The sequence below is a fragment of the Paralichthys olivaceus genome, chromosome 19, assembly GCF_024713975.1.
Source record: "Paralichthys olivaceus isolate ysfri-2021 chromosome 19, ASM2471397v2, whole genome shotgun sequence".
In the NCBI taxonomy this organism is placed as follows: Eukaryota; Metazoa; Chordata; class Actinopteri; order Pleuronectiformes; family Paralichthyidae; genus Paralichthys; species Paralichthys olivaceus.
The window spans coordinates 14,346,947-14,367,943 of record NC_091111.1 but is presented as its reverse complement, the minus strand read 5'-3'; the positions used below and the strand labels follow the sequence as shown (position 1 = coordinate 14,367,943).

The 20,997-nt window shown below is 43.9% G+C and overlaps 1 protein-coding gene across 3 annotated transcripts in view; it reads right to left on the bottom strand.

Annotated features, from left to right (window-relative positions):
• fut8b (fucosyltransferase 8b (alpha (1,6) fucosyltransferase)) overlaps positions 1–20,997 on the bottom strand; it is a 76,456-nt gene that overhangs the window by 17,812 nt on the left and 37,647 nt on the right. For all 3 annotated transcript variants that reach the window (XM_020097719.2, XM_020097720.2, XM_020097722.2), the window contains 5 exons: positions 18,600–19,221; positions 11,341–11,459; positions 10,131–10,293; positions 5,503–5,617; positions 310–547 (listed from right to left, as the gene is read on the bottom strand). In XM_020097719.2, the coding sequence (XP_019953278.1) occupies positions 310–547; positions 5,503–5,617; positions 10,131–10,293; positions 11,341–11,459; positions 18,600–18,802 (838 nt within the window). In that variant the 5' untranslated portion in view covers positions 18,803–19,221. The remainder of the gene's footprint in view (positions 1–309; positions 548–5,502; positions 5,618–10,130; positions 10,294–11,340; positions 11,460–18,599; positions 19,222–20,997) is intronic.

Below are 20,997 nucleotides of genomic sequence, written 5' to 3'. Positions count from 1 at the left end.
TGAAACCTTTGAGTAGTGACCTGCTGCTGCTACATTTGCTGCCAAAGTGCTTTAACAGAAATTGCATAGTCCTGCTTAGCCAGGGAATTCACACTTCTTTCTTGCTGCAGCAGCACAAAAGACAGATCTGGCCGACGCTATTTTGTAGCTGAGACAGAGCAGATAGAAGAAGAAAAAAAAAAAAGAAAAGAAAAGAACGAGGGTTATGAGATTATTAAGCGACCAATCACAGCTGTAGCAGACAGGACTGTGGCTATGTCTTTGTTTAGTTCACAGTGCCAGTGTGTGCGTGGGGGTGTGTGCACGTACCTGACCAGTGTCCAGTGGTGGCCCCGGAGCGATCTGAGCAAGTGTTACTGACGGGAAGGAAGACAGTCTCCCAGCCGCCGGGGGCGTAGCGCCAGTTGTGGGACTCGAGGATGAGCGTGCGCTGGGTGCCATAAGCGATCATGAAGCAGTAGACGACATGGTGGAGCTGGCAGCCATAACCACAGCCCTTATTGATGTTACACACCAGCTTTCTCGCCTTACTGCAGTCCGGGGGGTTCTAGGAGGAGGAGAGCAAACCATGTTTCAACATTTTTTTTATTGCTTGACCTTCATCTCGAATCTCTTAAAGCCCTGCTCCCTGACTTGTAATAACACACGGCTGATATTGTTTTCTTTCTTCCCTTCGCCTGTCGGTCTCGTTCTCCTCTTTACTCTAAATTTTGTAACCTGGTTCAATCCTGTTCTCTGTTTCTCACATTACCTGCAAGTTTCTCTTTCTCCAACTCGCTCCCTGTGATGCGCTCGCAAGCTCCTCATCTTCACAAAGGATAAAACTGCTGATATTCTATCATTTTGAATTTTATATTAACAAGCTTTGTCAAAACCTGCAATAGATTTATTTTTGCCATTGTCATCCAGACACTATAAAAAAATGAATTGTAGCTCTTTTCAACTGTAACTCACAAACAGCATTGTGTTGCTGTTCCCAGCTGTTTTAAGAATGTACATATATCTATAGCCTCTTTTTTAAGATGAAATAGTCTGTAATATCTTGTGTTGCTCTTGCACTCTCTTATTACTTTTCACTGCCGCTGTTCATTTGTGTCTTTTTCTTACACTCATTCTCATTATTTTTCCTTTTCCCCTCACTTTCTCTCCACCACCTACTTTCTACCATTTCATCCCATAAATTAGCTTCGATATCTTACAAAGTCTGAGGGGATGAATACCAAATGAGAGACGCTGGAGGAAGAACAAGGCTTTTTCTTTTTTTGGCATAAAACAAACAAAAAAAAGGAAAGAAGTGGGAACCAGCAGAGTGACACACGCTGCGTTGTCGATGAGTTGCCGGGCGGATTGCGATTCGCTCTGCAGCCAGTCTGAGTGACTCTGAAACGCTCGTGCCAACCAGCTTCCTAAACAGCAATTACCAGATGATGGGAGTGTTTTCCTCATTAGGCTGCTGCAGCTGTGGATGGTTCACAGTAATCAGGCCGCCCGGCACCCACCAGTGAACGCTGCCTATCTCACACGAGCAGGAGAGGAAGAGGAAGGAAGAGAGGAGGAGGAAAGGCGAGGGAAGGCAGGGAAAGTGAGGAAGAAAAGAGAGGAGAGGATAAAGAACCAGAAGGGAAATGAAAAAGAGGCTGTGGAATGGGGCAATGAGAAGAAACATGAGGAGAACAAGGAAGAAGAGAGGCAAGGAGATGAGGGGGGAGGAAAGAAAGACAAAAGGAATGAGATGAGAGAAAAAATAAATAAGAGATTAGGGGAGATGAGAGAAAAAATAAAAAAGAGAGGAGGGGAGATGAGAGGAGACAAGAGTAGAGAGAAAAGAGGAAAAGGAGAGGGGAGGAGAGGAGATAAGGAAAGGACAGAGGAGAGGAAACAAATCTAAAAGGAAAGGACAGAGGAGAGAGGCTGAAGGAGAGACAAAAGAAAGGACAGAAGAGAGCAGAAGAGAAAAGATGAGAGGAGAAAAAATAAAGGAATGGACATAGGAGAGAGGCTGAAGGAGAGAAAAAAGAAAGGACAGAAGAGAGCAGAAGAGAAAAGATGAGAGGAGAAAAAATAAAGGAATGGACATAGGAGAGGAGAGGAAAAGACAGAAGGAGGAGAAGTGCAGAAAAGTGATTATCACCACTGCTGTTCAAGAACATGAACAGAGAACAGCACTGAGGTGACAGAACAAGCGGCACACAGCCTCACCACCGGCCCCATAGGTGTTAAACCAACGTACTGTACTAATAATCTACAGTGGCACTCTGACAAAAAGAGCCCGCGTATAAAGCTTGTTTTCTGTCAACAGAGTTTGGCTTCTGAACCAGCGTGTCTGCATGAGATCGATGCACAGTGCGAGCCGCATGGCGTGGAGGCTGCTCCTGGATCCAGGGGTTGATAATGATGAGGCTGGAATGACTCAGGAGAGCCGAGAGAGCCTCGGTTCAAGGGTAATGACGGCAGACGCATGCACAAAGGCAGCCTCTGAGTACCGCTCTGCACTGAAGGTTAAGTACCGGTTAAAATGCTGCGCTTTTTTTTTTGAGGGCGACACATATAGGCAGCTGAAGAGAAATCCAACAGAGAGAGTGCACAGTGATATTGTTTACGTGGGGAACAACTGGAAATGAAGAATAGTATGTCAAGCTCAGGTAATTATCCACTGTGACGCCGCACTCTTGAAGACTCCATGACTTTTTGTGCAGGTAAATTTCTGCTTTGCTACTCTCCGTTGCAGATTTACAGTAAATCCAGCAGCTCATTATAAGTTTTTTGCCTTCTGAGTAAAAACAGTTACACAATGCAGGCTATCAAGACCCACTTTCTGGTCCGTAACTGCTGCTGGCAATTTTTCTCTGTAGCGGCCATTTAATCTTTTGCGTCCAGTAATTGCCTCCACTTGCGGTAGATTTCATTGTTGCTGGCTGAGTCTGCCTCTCCTGCAACTGGATTCAAATTTGCAATCACAGAAAAAGATGCATGTGCTTCATGGAATGAGAAACACAAACTGTCACTCCGTATGTTTTTGGTTGTGCTATAACTTTTGAAGGAACCAATGTTTGCTGAATGTTGTTACCTTTTTTGTTTTGTTTTACAGGAAGATTACGCAAAACTATTTAACGGATTTACACAAAACTTGTTGGGACATCTGCCAAGAAAGAACCCTTTAAATTTTGGTTTGGATCCAACAAAGGAGGATCCAGATCCACTGTCTTCAACATTTTGCGAAATATTATAATATAATATATATAAACAGGCAATTATTAATTGATCTTGATGATGAATAAAAAATCATGAATATTTAGAGGACAGATATCCATGAGTGTCTAAAATCTCTTGGAGATCCAAATAAAAGTCTGGATCTAGTGGATTTTATGGTTTCAGCTGATACAGCAACAAATCAACTGGATTCAGATGGAAATCAAGAGTTTATATGTATCTTCATTAGTTTAAGATCTCTGTCAAAATAAACAAGATGGATTTGGTGCAGAATATTTGGTTTTGAATGGAACCTTATGACCTGTGTTATTAAAAATTAATTGCCATTACCATCAATAACCACTGTTGCCAAATCAACCAGGACTGAGGCATTAAATCACTGACAGAGAACTTTTAGGTTGGAAACAAATCATATATCAAGCAGTAATTGAGACACATTAGCATTCATTTAGAGTCATAGTTGAGGCCATCCCATGATCATAGGCCAATAATGGCACTGCTTTTAGCTTTTTTGTGCTCTCTGCCAGCTTCTGAATGGAAAATCTGGCTCATGAGACGCTGAAAGCTTTAGCATATTCACCAGCTACTGTGTCCGTCTGCCCATTTGGTGCCTTGCAGGTAAGCGTCGACTGGGTTTTTTAAGCTTTCTGAGTAGCCAGGAGACCAGACCAGATCAGCGAGCTCATGTTTATTCGCTCTCACAGATGGTTCTGGCCCCATGCCCGCTCAGACAGATTTCCATCCATCCCGAGACATGTCGGGCCAATCACAGCCAATTATTTAAAATGGGCTGGGTTTGATGGAATGACTGACAGGGGCACCGCTGAAGCATTTCCGCTAACAACCGAGAGGACTGTCGCTGATGTGGAAGTGGTCTACTGAAGCCACGACTGATGGCCAAAATCTTGTAGCAAAAACTCACTCACTGACGTGCTCCACCATCACAGCTCTTCACTGCACGCTGTTGTCTGCTCACATCTTTCTGTCACGTTTCATGTTTCATTGCTCTGATTGCTCGTAGGACTACTCAGTTGTATCCAGCAGCAGTTTGATCAGCGACCATTGATAACATACCTTGGAAAATCGAAAAATGAACTGAACTGTTCCAGAACCATTTGCAAATGCAGGCTGCTCTGTTGCTGCCAGGTGTCTGATATGACCAAACACTATGAGAGGAGCTCAATCTGTAAAGCTGTAGCTAGAAACAAAAACAATGAGCTGAAAGACAGAATAAAGCTCCATAAAGGAAGGAAAAGCTGGAGATTTTTCTCTATAGGATCATAATTAAACTCTTTTAATTTACATAGGCTCTATAGTTAATAAAAAAAATGAATTCTTGCTATATTAAAGTAGAGATGTGTTGAGTATTATTGGTCTTATAGACGCCAGCCATGTTCACTGAGGGCTGTAAGTGGACAGATGGAGCAGACGCAGAGATGGAGTTAGTTAAACCGGGAATGAAGGGAGAGGCTGGTGCGGGTAGCAGAGACAGCAGGATAGCAAGGAGGAGTCTGCCTGTGTGTGTACATATAGATGTGTGAGTGTGTGTGACTGAGATAGTGAGACAGACACACACACACACACACACACACAGGGCATCTCCTTTGCAAACAAGCATGTGCATCAATCTTGTGGCTGAGCATGTATGTGTGTGCTGCTTGTGTAGATGCGGGTGAGTCCATGTGAGCACGACTCTCTGTGTGTATGTGTGTGTGATGAATTAGTGATGGCAGCTGGTGGAGCGGTGTGATCCCTCAGCGGTGGTGACAGCAGCTGTTAGTGGTGCTGTCTCCACCCAGCCAGACTGACTGGGTCCTCTTCATCAAACACACCGGCTCATTAAAGCTGCAGGGCCCGGTGCTGCACCACACTGCCACACCCGAGAGCGGGCTGCTGGGTGTGAGAGCTGTGGTCAGGGTCTCAGGTTATGTATGTGGAGCTGTAAACATTGGTGCATCTATCGAAGCCTGAGCGTGCACATGCATGTGTATTACTTTTGATTGTGTAGATGTTTTTTGCACTTTTCCCGATCTGTCATTTTGCCACTTTTTGTTTTTGCGCATGTGTTTGCCACTAAACTGCTGACAAGCAACAAGAATCCTGCTTGTGAGATCCCACTGTTGGTTCCGTCTGCTTTCACAGCCCTCACCTGCCTCTCGTGGGAAACTGATGCGGACAGTTATGGATGATGCAAATGAGAGAAGCATGTGTGGCAGACGTCCTCTATGACTCTGTGTGTGTGTGACAGAATATAGGGGCAGTTGGTGAAGCAGCAGGTGTGTCTGCAGTTACCTGTAGGTAGGTGATTCTGTTCTGGACCAGATCCGACAGGTCTTTAGCCTCCTTCACTCTCCACTCTCCCACTCCGTCTGCCTGGCTGAGGTAGTACAAGTCTGTCATGATGGACCTGCAGACACACACATTTTCATGCTTAATTTATTATGCAAGTTAACTTTTAAATAACCACCCGAACAACAAAGCCAGAGTCATAGTTTCTATATGACGCTACATCCTGTCCAGATACGGAGCAGTACCTTGCCAAAACTTTTTCTCTGCCATCAGTGTGATGTGAAACATATTCCTTATGAAAATTAAAGACATTATTGTCCAGACACAAACAGCAGCTGAGGGTCAAATTCAAATAACAAAATTATGTTTCTGAGACATTGGGAATTAAAAGCTTTTTAAAAGGGAGCATTTACAAACAAACACACCTCCCCACTGTCACATCACTTCTCCTTTGCTCTCATTAACAATGCCAACGTTTGGCATAACTGTTCAGCTGTAAGGCAACACGTGTACATTCTTTAAAATGATGAATACCCTTTAGTGTGAAGTGAAGCACCTTGTTCACACAGCAGCCATCAGAAGGATGCAAATGGGAAGGATGGAAGTTCATGGTTATCATGCAAATACTGACTTGGTACAGAATTAGAGATTGGATTTATCAACTAAAGGATAAGGGAGCAAAACTATCCACAGGTTTTCAGGCGCACGTACAATTTATACACTAGCAGAAACACACAGAGACATTTCAAACACTGTGCTGTGTTTCTTTTACTATTGGTTTTGGAGGTAATATTGTGAGATGAAAAATGTGTCAACCATATGAGATTTTATATATACGTTGAACGTGGATCTTCATACAGTAGATGGATGTGCGTCTGTATGAATGGGTCAAAATGATATCCACTGTGATCCAGATGTGAATCAAAGTGTACTTACTATCAGCTCCAGTGAGCGATAATCATCACAGGGGAAGAAATCATTTTTTTAGACTTGAGGCAACACTATGTATCTACGACTGCGCCCCCATTGTGGTGCTGCAGGTCTGTTGTTTTAAATAGGTTTATACACGCTGGGTTAAGGAAGGATTTTCCAGCGGACCTTTTCAGATGGGCTCAGGACCTCTAATCTCTGGTTGTACAAGAGCATCAGAACCACAGCAAAGTAATCAACAGGATTGCTACATGTCAATAACTGGATTAAGTTAAAAAAAAAACATTTCCACCAGCAGCAAAAAACAGCATCTCAACTGAACTTCTAGGAACTTACTGCATCTTATATTAGATCATATATACTGTGACAGAAAATTATATGAATATGGCCAACACCTACTTGGCTATGCAGATGAATTATGTTGGCATGTTCTTGACTAAGTGATCATGCATAATTTATATATCTTGCGTTTCATATCTGCAGCTCTTGTCTGTGACACTATTTCTGTCCAGACAGGAAGATTATCTTCAAATCAGGGCAGACATTTCCTGCCCTACAGCACAACTTCAGCCTCTGTGGCTGCCTTCCATAGAGATTTTCCTCAACAAAAATTATTGGTACGTTTCAGAAAACCTTTAAATCATGTGATTTGTTTCCTCCTGCAGGTAGAGAGTGAAGGCAACCCCCTAGACTACAAATACATGTGATAAGAACATCCACTTGACAGCATATACAGTGTGATGTGTGCTTAACATTGACAAGTCTCAATTTGCAGGATATTTATAGACAAGTGTCGTTTTTTGTCGTGCCAAAATCTGTCTGGTTGTTGAGCCCTTTTTTTTTTTTTAAATGCGCAATCTTCATGCCTCTGACAGCGAATTTGTTTACGTGACACACTCTGCCAAACATTGTGACCATCCACTTACATACAAGCCCAAGAGCGCTGATACTTGCAGCTAAGGGCAGATACAAACACATGCACTTATGCCAGCTTAATTTATTACTCACTTCTTTGACCCAAATCAGTCACATCCTGTGTGACTTCTTATGCATATATAAGTAGTGCATGCAAAGATACACAATCAAAGCAGACAGATAAACCACATCCCGTTTCAGCAGTGCAGCATTGGAGAACAGCGCCTTCCTCTACAAGTAACGCAGTGTTATTACTCAATGTCCCGTTCTGAAGGTGGAACCACAGAGTGTGATGGATGTCAAACTCTCCTCCAGTGGCACACAGGGGAGCCATCACTGGCCCTCTGCGGGAAGGAAAAGCAAACCTGGCTGGCCGCAAAACTCAACAACATGGAATCAACAGCGAAGCCCTGGGGGGATTTGGCAGCAAGACAGGGGAACACCGCACGTCTATTACGTACCGCATATGTATAAGAGGTGTGCTCTTGTGTGCATGTAAATAATGTGCGGTCTTCCCCCAGTGCTTCTGATTGTCTCTAACTGATGTTGAGGCTGCAGCCGCTGGGCTTGGCAGCCGAGCTGAGGAGATCCAAGTACTGATGTTGCACCAATGGGACAGCATCCCAAGGTTTCAGGTTTAATTCACAGCCCGAGTATCACCAGGCATATAGTAAGACAAAAGAGAAGAAAGACAAGATGTTCTTTTGCCCGTTTATAGCCCTATGGTGTGCAGTTCAATGACACAACATAATGATGCATTTCATAAACACCCATCAGGTTTGAAACTGAGCCTCTAACGAGTGGCTTGCACAACTTATAACACAATACTTTCAGTCGTTTCAGATCGCCATTGTGTCCAGGATGTTAGGTTACAGAAACACATTTTTACAGTATGATCTTCTAGCGTCTACTGTTTCTTTCACCTTAAAAAACCTCATTATAATTATCACAGACATGACAGCTTGCAAAAGTGATGTCAAATCATCCTAATTGCCCCCTGGTGGTTGGCAGCAGTATGGTTTAAAAAAGCCACCTCCTCAAATCTAGCAGATATCAAATCCTTATTATATTATAACTAAATTTTCCCCACAGATGGTTTCTGTTATTTTAAGGTAGTTCTATTTACACACATGTTAACTCAAGTAAATTTGGTTTTACTTGATTTCATGCTATTAAAACAGAATGAAACATCACGACTGAATTGGTTGAACACGTGTAAGAGATACACCACGATCGCTACTCTGCCAACTTCGGCTACAAATGGCGTCACAATCACAAAATGTCCCACACCTTTATGTGGGACATTTTGGCTTCATGTTTGCACAGTGGAAGGAGGTGCAGTTGTTCATCTTTATATAGAGGCTATGATATTAAAACACACTGTGGTATAGTGTTTTACCTCAGTGTATGTTCCTGATAGAGATACATTCCTGTAGATGCGGAGGTGTTCATTTCCTGTCTGTAATAACTGTTATTTTCCAGCATATCTGTATGAACTTTCACGCTGTTTCACATCAGCCGTCTATAAAAATGTTGTGAAACTAATGCACACTTTTTCTTTAATGTGCTACATTTTTATTTTACTTGGGAAATCTCCTAGACAAGGGCCTTACCTCTTCCCTGAGCAGAATATAAATGAAGGAGCAGTGCATTTATTCGAGTCAAACATTTCGTTGCTCTTTCCACCTCTGCCCCTATCTGTGCTGCCTCTCCCAGCCTTTGCCTGCAGCACATACAAAGAGATCTGGGGGGCTTAAAATGAAAGTGAAAGCATATAGAAGTCTGCAACTGTGTGCATGTGTGCATGTTTGTGTGTGTGTGTGTGTGTACCTGGTGAGGAATCAGTCTTTGGAAAGCTGCTTAGGGCAGCAAAGACTAAGACAATGGGCTGTGTAAACCACTTCACCGGGATTACAATGAACCACTTGGCCAAATGACAACAGGCCTTTCTTCATTGAGCTCTGTGGAAGCCGGCCATCCAGATGACAGAGGGTGTGTCTGTGACCTTTGCCCTTTGTTCCTCAGCAACCAGTGCAAGTGCTGCTTTCAAGTCCTGCTCCTGCCCAATGTTCTAGTTTCAACCTTTGACATCATCAGTGGCCTGTTACCTGTATCATGTCAATGTTGCTTCAACACTAAAGAAGGAAAGCCTCAATATTTGTTTTACAAGGATCCTGAGCTGAATCTCCTTATGTAGAAGCCCCAATAATATTATTATTATTTTGTGTTTATAACAGGTTAAGTTAAGAAGCTGTGCTTGTTTACTTACTGGGTTTACTAGAAGATGAATTGACATTTTCTTTCTATCTGCTTGGCTGTGGCTTTCTGTGATTTGTTTAATCCTTACAAATACATGCGGTCATGTGTTTGACTATGCACATTTTACACTTTGGCCTTTGTATAGACTAAACAGTGCAGGATATCACATTATACAGTAATGCTTCAAGTTCTTTGTAATGTTAAATATTTTCTAAACTACATCTATATTTAATGAGTTGTGTCGAATTATATCTTGCATATTAAGTCCCATAAAACCTCACTGACAGACACCTTCATTCTCACTTTCACATTTGGAAAAAGTGAGTGTGGACAATGAGAATAAACACTGACAAAACACAGTGTGTTACTGTGAGATGATGTGTTAGTCACTAAAGCACTGCCCCATTTATGACTTTTATTTTCTTTACCATCAACATTTCCATGGATCTACTGGTTTCCTACTTATCCTTGCGGAACATTTTGACATTTCCCCTTCTTTTTCCTTTTTTTTAACATTTTCTGCCCACCTCTCCTGGTGTCCCAGGTCCTGCAGGAGTGTGTCGGCGTACTTCTGCCTCTCGCTGGGCTCGACGCTGGCCAATTTCTTTACCTCGCTGCGGACAAAGTACCAGAACTCCTTAACGCCGTTCTCCACCCTTCTCCGTAGCTCCTCCTGAGTGGGGCCGGGGCCTGCGGTGGAGGTAAGAGAGAACAGCTCACGACAAAACATAACAAAGATACAAAGGCTGGTGTGATATTTGTGGCACAAGTACGATCTAAGACAATGAATCAATGACGTTAACATCATTGCACCTCCTGGGGAATACAGCTGGGAGGAAGAAGGAAGGAACAGAGGCCTAAAGGTATAAATAGGCTAAAGGCCCAGAGTGAGGTTTCATTTTTAAACAACCATGAAAATGTTTCTTTCCATACTTTGTCCCTGGGTGTTGCTTTGACCCCATTAAGGACTACTTGATTATGGTGTTTGTGTCTCATGGCTCTCTCAAGTTTTACCCTCACACGGTTCCAACAACAGGAAGGAACTCTATACCCCTACCCGGCAAAACAATGTTGAGTAACCCACATGGATAGCACAGCTGCCTGCTCTGGTTTCTGCAAAGAGAAATAAAAAAAAAATAGAGGGAAGGGAAAGACAGCCTCAAGCAGGAGAAGGAGGTGATGGAGAAGGAAAAAAATCACTGTTTTTTTAACCTTCCTATCTCACACTTCGCTCTTCACTCCCTCCCTATGTGGAAAAAGCTGGAGGGTATTTTTAGCATTTTATTCCCCTGCAGCAAGATGGAAAGGCTGACCCTGTGCTGCCCTCCACGCTCACATGTCCTTCTTTATTTTCTTTTTCTGTCTGTCTCTTTTCTCTCCTTCCACCTTCCCTCTCTCCCTTTTTGCCGTTGGGGCATTCATACTGCTTCCACTTCATTGACACGTTTCCCCACTCACCCGACAGCCCCCCTGCCCCTTTGACTGCTGTTTAGAGCAGCAAATATACACATAACCCTGCACGTCCGGCACGGCTTCGCCATCATCGCTGCTGAGCTACAGCAGGTTTAACACTGGACAAGACTGAGATTCTCGCTGCAGGCAAAAGCTCAAAAGAGCCACTGACTGGTTTCCTACCATATAAAATCAAGCCCCACACTTTCAAAATCGATGCTTTCACATTTTCAAGCACTGTGCCAAATCCCTCCTAAAACTTTATAGGTGGCCTGCCCTGCTTACCGTCTCCAGTGAGTTTCTGGAAGCTGTGGATCTTCTCTTTGGCTCTGGTTAGCTGGTCCTCCAAAGAGCGAAGTCTCCCTGCAGCCAAGGACCCGGCTTCTGCCTGTCCCTCTGGTATCCTGGGGGAGAAAGACACAGTGAGAGGTTGTGGTGGCTGAGCATGGGTGCATTGATCGAAGGAGGAGAAAATATATAAATATTATTTATTGTAAAACCTTCAGCTGAAATAGTAAAGCTATACAGGTAAACAAAAAGATTGATGTGATGATAATTTAATCAAGCTTATTCAGTGTAGTGCTGCAAGAAATCAACACAGCTTTGATTTGTGATTACTCAATAAAGTAGAATGATGACAAATCATGTCCATCAGTTGGGTTTAGGATAACAAAATCTTAAAAAAGTAATTAAAATTGCTGTCACTCATGAAGTAAAGACCACTCACTTACTGGACCATCACAAAAACCTTGCTACATGTGATTATTCAATCTCAATACAAACTAAACAAAGATAAATCTCAGACTGGAGCAAACCTACAGTTTTTGCCTTTTTCATTTTGGTGTGGCAGCGCCATGGATGAATTATCTTGAGACAGACCCCATTCAAAACAGACCATGTAATATAGACTTCAATATTAACCTTCCCGAACACTGAATGGATGCACACCACTTGCTCAGCTGTAATTAGTTTTTGCTCATGATTTGCAATCTGAAATAACAGGTTGACTGTTTTGCAAATATTGTGAAATTCCTCCTACACCATCAAAATTAAATCTGTCTCTCTATAAATCTATGGAGAAATCCTGCGGGCCACACGTTTGCAGAATTCTGTGTTGTTTTACATCGGCAGCTCTTCGTCCTTTTAGACGTTAACGAGGTGCAGGAGTTCGAAGAAGAAGTGAGAATGTTTATAAGACTGGTCCAGCATGGATCTTATGTGGGCTGATGCGTGTCGCATTTGGAGTTGAATAGTTGCAGGGAAAATGCAGCTGTGAAGGCGTCTTTTAGTGTTCAATACTGAAAAGTCCATTTAATTTGCTAAGACACCACAGTGCAGCCTCCTGGAGCTCTGTCCTGGTTTATGTATTTGAGCTCAAGATCACGGATGGAGTGCTGCATTACATCATTGTACATCTACAACATCCACTGAACAGTCTGTAAAGAAGAAGGGAGAAATCAAAGCTAACGAAAAGCATTAGAGTGGTGATGTATACGCTGTGCATGCTTTATAGACCCCAGGTAAAGTCACTGCCAATTATTTTACATTTTAATATCATAAGGTTGAGTTATTTTGTACATACACAGAGAAGGCAAAAACAATACCCTCCTTCAACAGCTATGGCGGCACAAAGGGTAATAATAATTTACATATAGAAAAAAACCCACGTACATTAAATGCATTCAAGTGCAGTAAATAGATTAAATTTAATTTGTTAGTGTACTTTGACCATTTAAAAGTAGCTTAAGAAGAAATCCCCTCTGATTATCGTACTGATTATCGCTGCATTAATGTTTGCAGTGGCCACAGTGGCCTCTTCTTTCTACGATGTGAGAGGAGGGAATGAAAGAACAAGCCAAGACCACAAACAATGGGTCATTCCTTGTGCTCCTTGTCACAGAGCTTCAGCACAACTAATTTCTGGAGCTCTCTGTGGCTTTTTCTGATTGAATGTGAACATGCATGACTCACGCATCATGCTCAAAAGCTTGATACTGGTTTGCTCGTAAATTCACAGCTAAACAGCTTCATTTGTGCATTGTAGTTGAAATGATTTCTGTGTAGCTTTACCGTCCATTTAACGTCGTCTACTTCAATGCAATACACAATTTTTTAAAGAGGAATGTGAACTAGTCTATTTATTATTGTATATTTTCAGTCTTTTTGCTAAATTTGGCTCCATGATAAATAGATATGAAAGCTGTGAATGAGCATTTTCACACCACTGTGTGGAACTATGAATAACTGCAAATGAGCAATCGCTCATCCACAGAACACAGAGTTCAAATCTGCCAAGGAGAGAAAAAAAAGCTGCCACTGACATTGTGCTCCTCTACATAAAACTATTAAAAATGGAAAATGTTTGAATGCACAGGGGCATTGGTGGAGTGCTGCAAAGGCCATGTTAATGAGTAATCAAGGCATGCAAACTCAATTTGCTCCCTGAGTGAGGAACATCAGTCGCTGGCAGGCATAAAGATGAGACTTTTAAAGTTGCAGCAGCCCTTCTTGCTGCATAACTCCCCCTTCAGTGTTCAAGCCCCGGTTACTCCGAAGTCCCGGCCTCTCACATCACTGAGCACTAACTGAGCGTTGTGCTTCAAAGCCATGGAAATAACTGAGGAGGAAAGGGAGGATATTTTAACTCTTATATTATGTAACGTGCGATGGACAAGGATAAACCTTTCCATACCTCTGAGGCCTCACGGATGTTTATATGAATGTCTTAAATTCACGCTTGTTTCCTTTGTGAAATCCGTGGTGCTCCTGTTTCAGCTGCATGACACAGATCTTTGGAAATTAGACCCAGGTGCTTTTCCTCTCCGAGTATCATCTCTACTGTCTTTACTCACCACAAGGTCTGTTCAAACAATATTCAACAGGATCTCCCAAAGGCCACACCCTAATGTGCTAGTTATACCACGCCACAGGAAGTAGGACTATTTCCACAGTGACATCATATCCCAGGGGTCTTAAGTGCTGTTAAACTTGTCATATAACACAGCAATAATAACGCATGACTCCCTTGAGCAAGGCAAAAGAAATAGGGCAGGGCAGCACAGGCTGAGAAGCAGAGATGTGGTACAGAGGTAAGCTAACATAAACTGCTGAGACACAAAACACAAGCATGTTGAACCAAGATATGCAGATATAAAATATATCCAAACAATCAGGGGCATCAAAGCCCAGACACACACACACAGGAAGGAGGAAAACACCATACACAAATGATTCCCGGCAGTATCTCTAGAGGATCTGTAGCGGAGACTAGACGCGGCGGCAGCTGGATTCAACAGCGTCTTAATCAAACGATACAGAGAGGTAACAGATGAGGAAAAACTCTGACTCTGGGGGAGGCAGGGGGGAGATACTGCGGAGTGAAAGACAAGCCATGAAAGCAGAGGGGGGTGATGAGACCCACCGGCACTATGCACCGAGCTGGAAAGCAGGTGAGGTTCAGCATGTAACCCAGTTTCCTCTGAAATGCAGCCACAGCTGTCGCTTCATTGGCTCCCGCCCCTGCACCCAGTAACCGTGAGGTTCACAGGGTGATCAGAGCCCAGGCGAGCAGACTGAACGGTGGGGGCCTAGGTGGCACTGCGACGCATGCATATTTCCGTGGTAAGATTGAATATACTGTGGTCGGCTTCAAAAGGAAAGACCCATGTGCTGAGCTGGGAAACCATACATATGGATGCCGATGTGTTCTGGGAGGTGTAGATGAAAGAAGAGTACATGAACACAATTTGCCTTTAGATTAAGGGGTAACTTTGATTTATTATTCCTGTGCTCTGCGTGCGTATGTGCGTAAATGTATCACTACACTGTGATGCATCAAAGACTTGACTGACATGTTCCAGCCTTCTCTGGGAGCAGACTGTGTGCTGCAACAAACCACTTGACTCCAATAAGTCAAGCTAATAAACCACAGGAATGTGGCAATGGGAAAACACTAACAAACACTACAAATTACTGGAAAAGATTCAAATCACCATGAAAACCAGTTAGAACGGGTCAAATCTGGCCTGTAAGGAATTTTATGATAAAAGTGAAAATAATTGGAACATTGAGGGGCCTGTATTCAGGAATTATTTTCACCTTTTAGAGAATTATGTGTGAATCTATCAATGAGTGTGTGCAATTTTGGATTCAAATGCGGTTTCATAGGGAGGTACAGGCTTTTCTCAGCTGCTTTTTGGTAACAAACAGGACTGGAAACCTGTAACTACATCCAATATGTATAGCTGACAGACGTAATGTGGCCTTAGCTGTGACACTTATTTTAATTTAAAGCTAGGCCTCGGTGGATGCATGTTCTCTACTAAGTGCAATTCTAGTTGGATCTGTTGTGTTTGTGCGAATCTTTCTGCATTGCACAGAATCAGTTAATCTCATCTATAAGTCTACTTCCTTAATGACTCAGTTCCAAGGAAACCGATTCTGAATGGTGCATTCTTGCCTCACATGCTTTCGACACCAAAGTCAGCTCTAGTTGACATAGATGTCCTGACCACAGAACCTACAATGGGGCTAGTGTGTGTTTGTGTGCTTGCGTGTGATAGAAGGCCTTCCTTGACCGGGCCTGAGCGACGGCCCGGGCGATGGGAATTCAGGTCAGGAGGCAGCAGGAGCGTCTGTTTGGTGGAGCCGTAAAAAACCACAACAGGATAAATGAGTCCTCTAACTGTCACCTGACGTACGAGTGTGAGAGTGGCTGCATCACAACCAACCTATACATCTGTTTCTACAGTTCACATTTATATTTCCATGCATCTTGAAAGAGAAGTAACCAAATGAGTTTGACATATGCAAAAAGAACTTTGTGTAGATTTTAATGAGCTAATGTAGCTAGAAGCAAACTATAAAACACACAAGGGCACAGAGGAGAGTAATTGAGGTCTAATGGTCAGTGGCCTGCTCCATTAAAAGACAATTCTACTGAAGCAAAGAAAAGTATCTGCATCAATCTCGGCCTCCTCTCTGTCTGACCGAGAACCTGGTCATGTGGTTCTGCGCGTGCAAATAATTCTTTGCATCAGTGTGTAGTGCACATTAACACCATTTACCGAAACAGGCCGACCTAAACAGACGCAATCAATTTATTGGTCGCATAAGTTTGCTACACTGCTTTTTATCACCTTGTTTTTGATTGTATTGTACAACGCCCAAACATCTCATCATGCTGGCACTGAACTAAGCTCGAGTAAGATATAAAACAGATTACTGCCATGACTGTGGTCTCTGCAAATCCTCTTGCCCCCTGAGTCCTCATTTTCTATTTCCTCCTTGCTGCTCTTTACTTAGTTCAGTCCTCACGCCATCCATCATGCTCACCACTTCTTTGCCTCTCCTGCATTGCCCCCTTCCTCCCTCCGTCCCTCTGTTGGCATGCCTGGGGGGATCGATCAGGTCCTCATCGCTCAGCCCAGCTGTCACTCTCACCCCTAGATCCCTTCGATGGCGCACCATCCTGCTGGCACGTGTCATTGTCTCCGCAGCAGCCGTGGCTTTGTGCCCGAGGTAACTGACAGCTGTGGAGAGGGCGGAGCCAGACAGACTGAGCGACTCAACCCCGTGCTCACCTCTCATTAATGCCGCTGGGTGATTGGTAGGTTGGCACGGTGCCTGTCACTCAACACACTCACTAACGGCCTGAATTACTGAATCACTGGAGTGAACCCGCAGGCCAGCCGGGTGATACTAATTTGAATCAATTCAATTTACAATTTGTGATCAATACAATCGGCTCTAGCACTAACCAAGTTAAACCCTACTCTAAACTATCAATCAGCCTAGTTGCAGTGGGCTTCTACTGCATCACATGCCGGCACAGAGGTGTAATAATTTGAGTTTTATGGGTTTAAATATCTGTGAGGCCGCTTATAAAAAATTCATGCATTAATGCAAAGGTTAGGGTCTCTAGATAAAACCTTTACTATCTTATGCCAGTGGGGTTATGCTCTTAGTCCTAATCTGATTCTGCACAACGCGTAATTCGAGTTGAGCTTGCATCAAGATGGTCGATCAGCGAGTTAGTGAGTTGTTACATAGTCAGTCAGTCTGTGACAACCTGCCGGCTGGAGTCTGGCTTGGCGCCGTGCCTCTGTCAGCAGTTTGGTAGAGGGGGGAAAAGAGGAAGATGAGGAAGGAGGTGAAGGAGTAGACTCAGAGGAGGCAATGAGCTGGGAGGGGCTATGGCACGAGTGATGGGCACCTCACTAACAGCCTCTTTGCGTCTATTAGAGCCCCGATATAAGGATAAAGGACACTTCAGGATGAGGTGGTGGTGGAGTTCTCTCCTGGGTCTTTATAAGACAAACCAACTCCTGTCTATGTCGATAGCTGATGAAGCTTAACCTCTGCGTGTCAGTAGCCTGCTTTTCGACTTGCTCTGCCGAATACTTAGCTGAAGGTTAGAGGGACTTGAGAAGGCACTGCAGCATGGCCCCTGTAAACAACTGCTGAGGCCCCGGTCCCAGATCAACAAGCAAACTCAAGAACAAGCAGCAAGCATGCAGTGTGTCGGGGACCCATCTGGACTCTGGTCAACTGAAAACTGCACTTGTTTTTTTTATGACATGAATTCCACCTTTGTTTTTCCGCCAATTCTGAATAATTACAAAAGCAAGGGATTTAATCAGGGAGCAGCTGTCTGAAGCAACATGTGCATGTGTTTTTTTGTGTTTGTGTGCGCTGACGAGGGCCTTGCATCAAAGTGAATCTGGATATCACAGAGGAGCAGCAATGGCAACATCTGAAGCCGTAGTTCCCAGTTAATATGGCACACACCAGGACACACTACTGCCCGCACATGCACGCATGCTCAGAGATGCACACGCCCGTGTTCAGACCCAGTGTTTAATGTGTAAAGAGGAATGCTGTCAGTGTGTGGAGATAAGAGCCTTACCATCTGTCTCTCCATTACACATAGCTTGATTGCGTGAAAGACACTGTGTGGTTAATGGGCTTGTACAATGTGCTATTGTCTGCCAAAATAAAAAGAATGTGACAGTCAATCCATCTGTCTGTCAAACACAGCGTCTCTGACACTACTGATCCGCTTTTGATGAAACTTCGCAGCAGCATTTGTTTAACTGTATGTCAAACAGAAGGAGCTAATTTAATCAGATGCTGATTACATTTTCACAAAACCAGCAGAAACAATCATCTCATTGCTACATTCTGACATTTGTGAAATTACTCTGATTGGACTAACAGGGAGCTCAAGGCTGAATCTAATTGCTGGACTTTGCAAAACTCTAAGGGAGATGATGTCTTGTACCAAAGCCCTTTATGTCGTCTGGACACAAATCAAATTTGAAAAGACTGTTCTTCTTTATATACATTCCACAACATTGCATTGGTTTCAATCACAGTGTTCTAATTAGTATTCAGGTTTCACAAATACAGGTAATATCCACACCCGGATATAATTTTACATGTGCAACCAACAAAAAAACAGCATATTAGTGCACATAGGAAAAGTATTGTGTTGTTACACACAAGGAGCATGGTTTTAAAAAAAGTACAGTATTCATTGTTACCTGAGCGATTCGGCCATGCGCCGCAGGTCTTCATTCTGCTGCTTGAGCCGCTCTAGCTTGGCCAGGATCTTTGAGAGTTCCCGGCTGGACCGCTCCGGATGGTCGCTGTCCCTCACCAAGTGGCCGCCGATGTAGAAGAGGAGTGTGCCCCAGGCCAGCAGCACCAGGGTAATCCAACGCCATGACCCCGCCCAGGGCCGCATGGTTCAACCAAGCCCACCCTTGAAAAAGCCTCTTGGTGTGCCTGTACACCCACCGACCCACCGGCCTGCCTGCCAGATGTGCGTACACACTCTGTGCCCCCGTCACCACAAGTGCCCCAGCATCAACCTTGGCATCGGCATCTTTGCAGGGGGCGGCACTCAGTATATGACAGATGAGAGGGAGATGCGTGCAATTGTGGCTCTGGAGTGTTTGATAAAAGGCAGATGGTGTTTCTCCAGAGATGAACCAGTCCTTCCTGTGTGTGCTAAAGCATGGCTAACATGGTGAGAGGTCTGTGTTGTGATGGCGCGTCTGTGGTCTTCTCCCCTCCACCCAGCTCCGTGTTGACCCGTGTTTGTCCCACACCGTCTAATTGTTTCCTTCCAGTCCCACAGGATTCTTTTATTGGTGTTGCATCCTGTTGAATCAAAGAAAGACATGGGCGGTTAGTTGAGCTTAAGGCACAAGGATTTGTCTTGCAAGTACTACATGAGCTTGTTGTTCAAACAGTGTCAAATTAAAGCCATTTGAGGGATAGGCCAGCAAGCCGGCTTGACAAATACTACAAATCACGTGACGCGCCTCATATAGTGCCATACAGAATGAGAGCGAGCACAGAGCAGGGCAGACAGAGTGACAGATACAGCCAAGATGCTACTGACTGGTCCTGACATAACCCTGTCTCAGCAGCCTGCAGGATTGATCAGCATGACACTGCAATTTGCATTTACATAGTGACGTGTAGTCCCTGAGCTATGCTGCATTGCTGTCGAGGCAGGACAGGGATGTTCCACTTTCCACGTCGTGCCTGCTTGCAGATTACACACAAACACACTTATTCTCTCTCACACACACACACAAACACACAACCGTGTCTCTCGAAAGCTTTCACACACACACACACACATAGAGAAGCCACATCTTTTATTTCCTGAACCCACACTGCATCCTCGACCACTACCTGATACAACACATTTCCGACACTTTCGCCCCACACTATAATTTAAAGCCTGGCGGTTAATGGATTTGTTTAGAGACAACTAAATCCCACAAAGTTCTCCTGAAGTATTTTTCTTCTTCCTGTGAGATCGCTGCCTTCCTCGAAGCCTACGTGACAGAATACAAAATTGTCAAGGTGATACTGTGAGATCAATGGAACAGGGAGAAGGAAAAAAATCCCTGGATCATCACTTCCCTTCATCTCAAAGCAGTAGGGGAGATGGAGATGGACTCGTGCCGGGTTTATGAAGAAACCTTCGCTGTCAACTCCTCAACGAAACCCTACCACGCAACTGGGACCAGTCGTGCGATGAGATGAAGACTGGCAGGTGTGTGTGCGCAAAATCCAAGTGTGAGTGTGTGTGCTATCATCTTTGAGTATCACAGCACACTGGAATTATACCAGGTATCTTAGAGTTTACGAGAGTGGTGGTGGTGTGGTGGGGTTGAGTGACGTGTTGCTGTGTCTCTGGTGTTTCTGCCTGTGAGAGTTGAAGACAGGGAAAAGTGTTCCTGCTCCTCCTGGCTGCACAGTTACACTTACCTGTAGCTCATCATGTTTACCACGGCAGAATATTTGTGATGTAGGACATAAAGGGTTCCGTGCTGTAATGCTGTTCATGCTTCACTGGTTCAAACTGCTCAGAATACAACAGCTGAGATCACTAAAACAATGAGGAGTGAACTATTTCCCTTCATTTCTTAGTAAGTGATATAGGATTAGTAAAATCTGTGCAGACGTCGCTTCCTCGTCCGTGCTCCTGTTGTGACTAACCTGAGTTGACACGAGGGTGGCTCCTCTTTATTCATGCAGCACAAGGATGTGCTGAGCTGTGTTTTATTATGGAAAATAAGAGCTGTGAGAGGACGGCACTCCACCAGCTCTGCACAACTGGGACTTCAATAAAAAGCAGGCTGCAACAACTCTTGTCACGGTATTTGATGAGCCGTAATGATGTGTGTGTTCAACAAACTAAAACTGATAAATATAAAAGAGTGAGGGTGAGGAACGCAACTGCTACCAAATAGGATACGGGTTCTGGAATGTCCAGCCATTCTAATAATATATAACAAGCATTATATATTAGAACTGGAGTGAGTGTCCTGCTCACCCACACACCAGTTTATTTTTTTTATTACGCAGGCTGATTAGACCTGGTCAGGTTGAAAAATGTGTTGACTGATGGCGGAAATT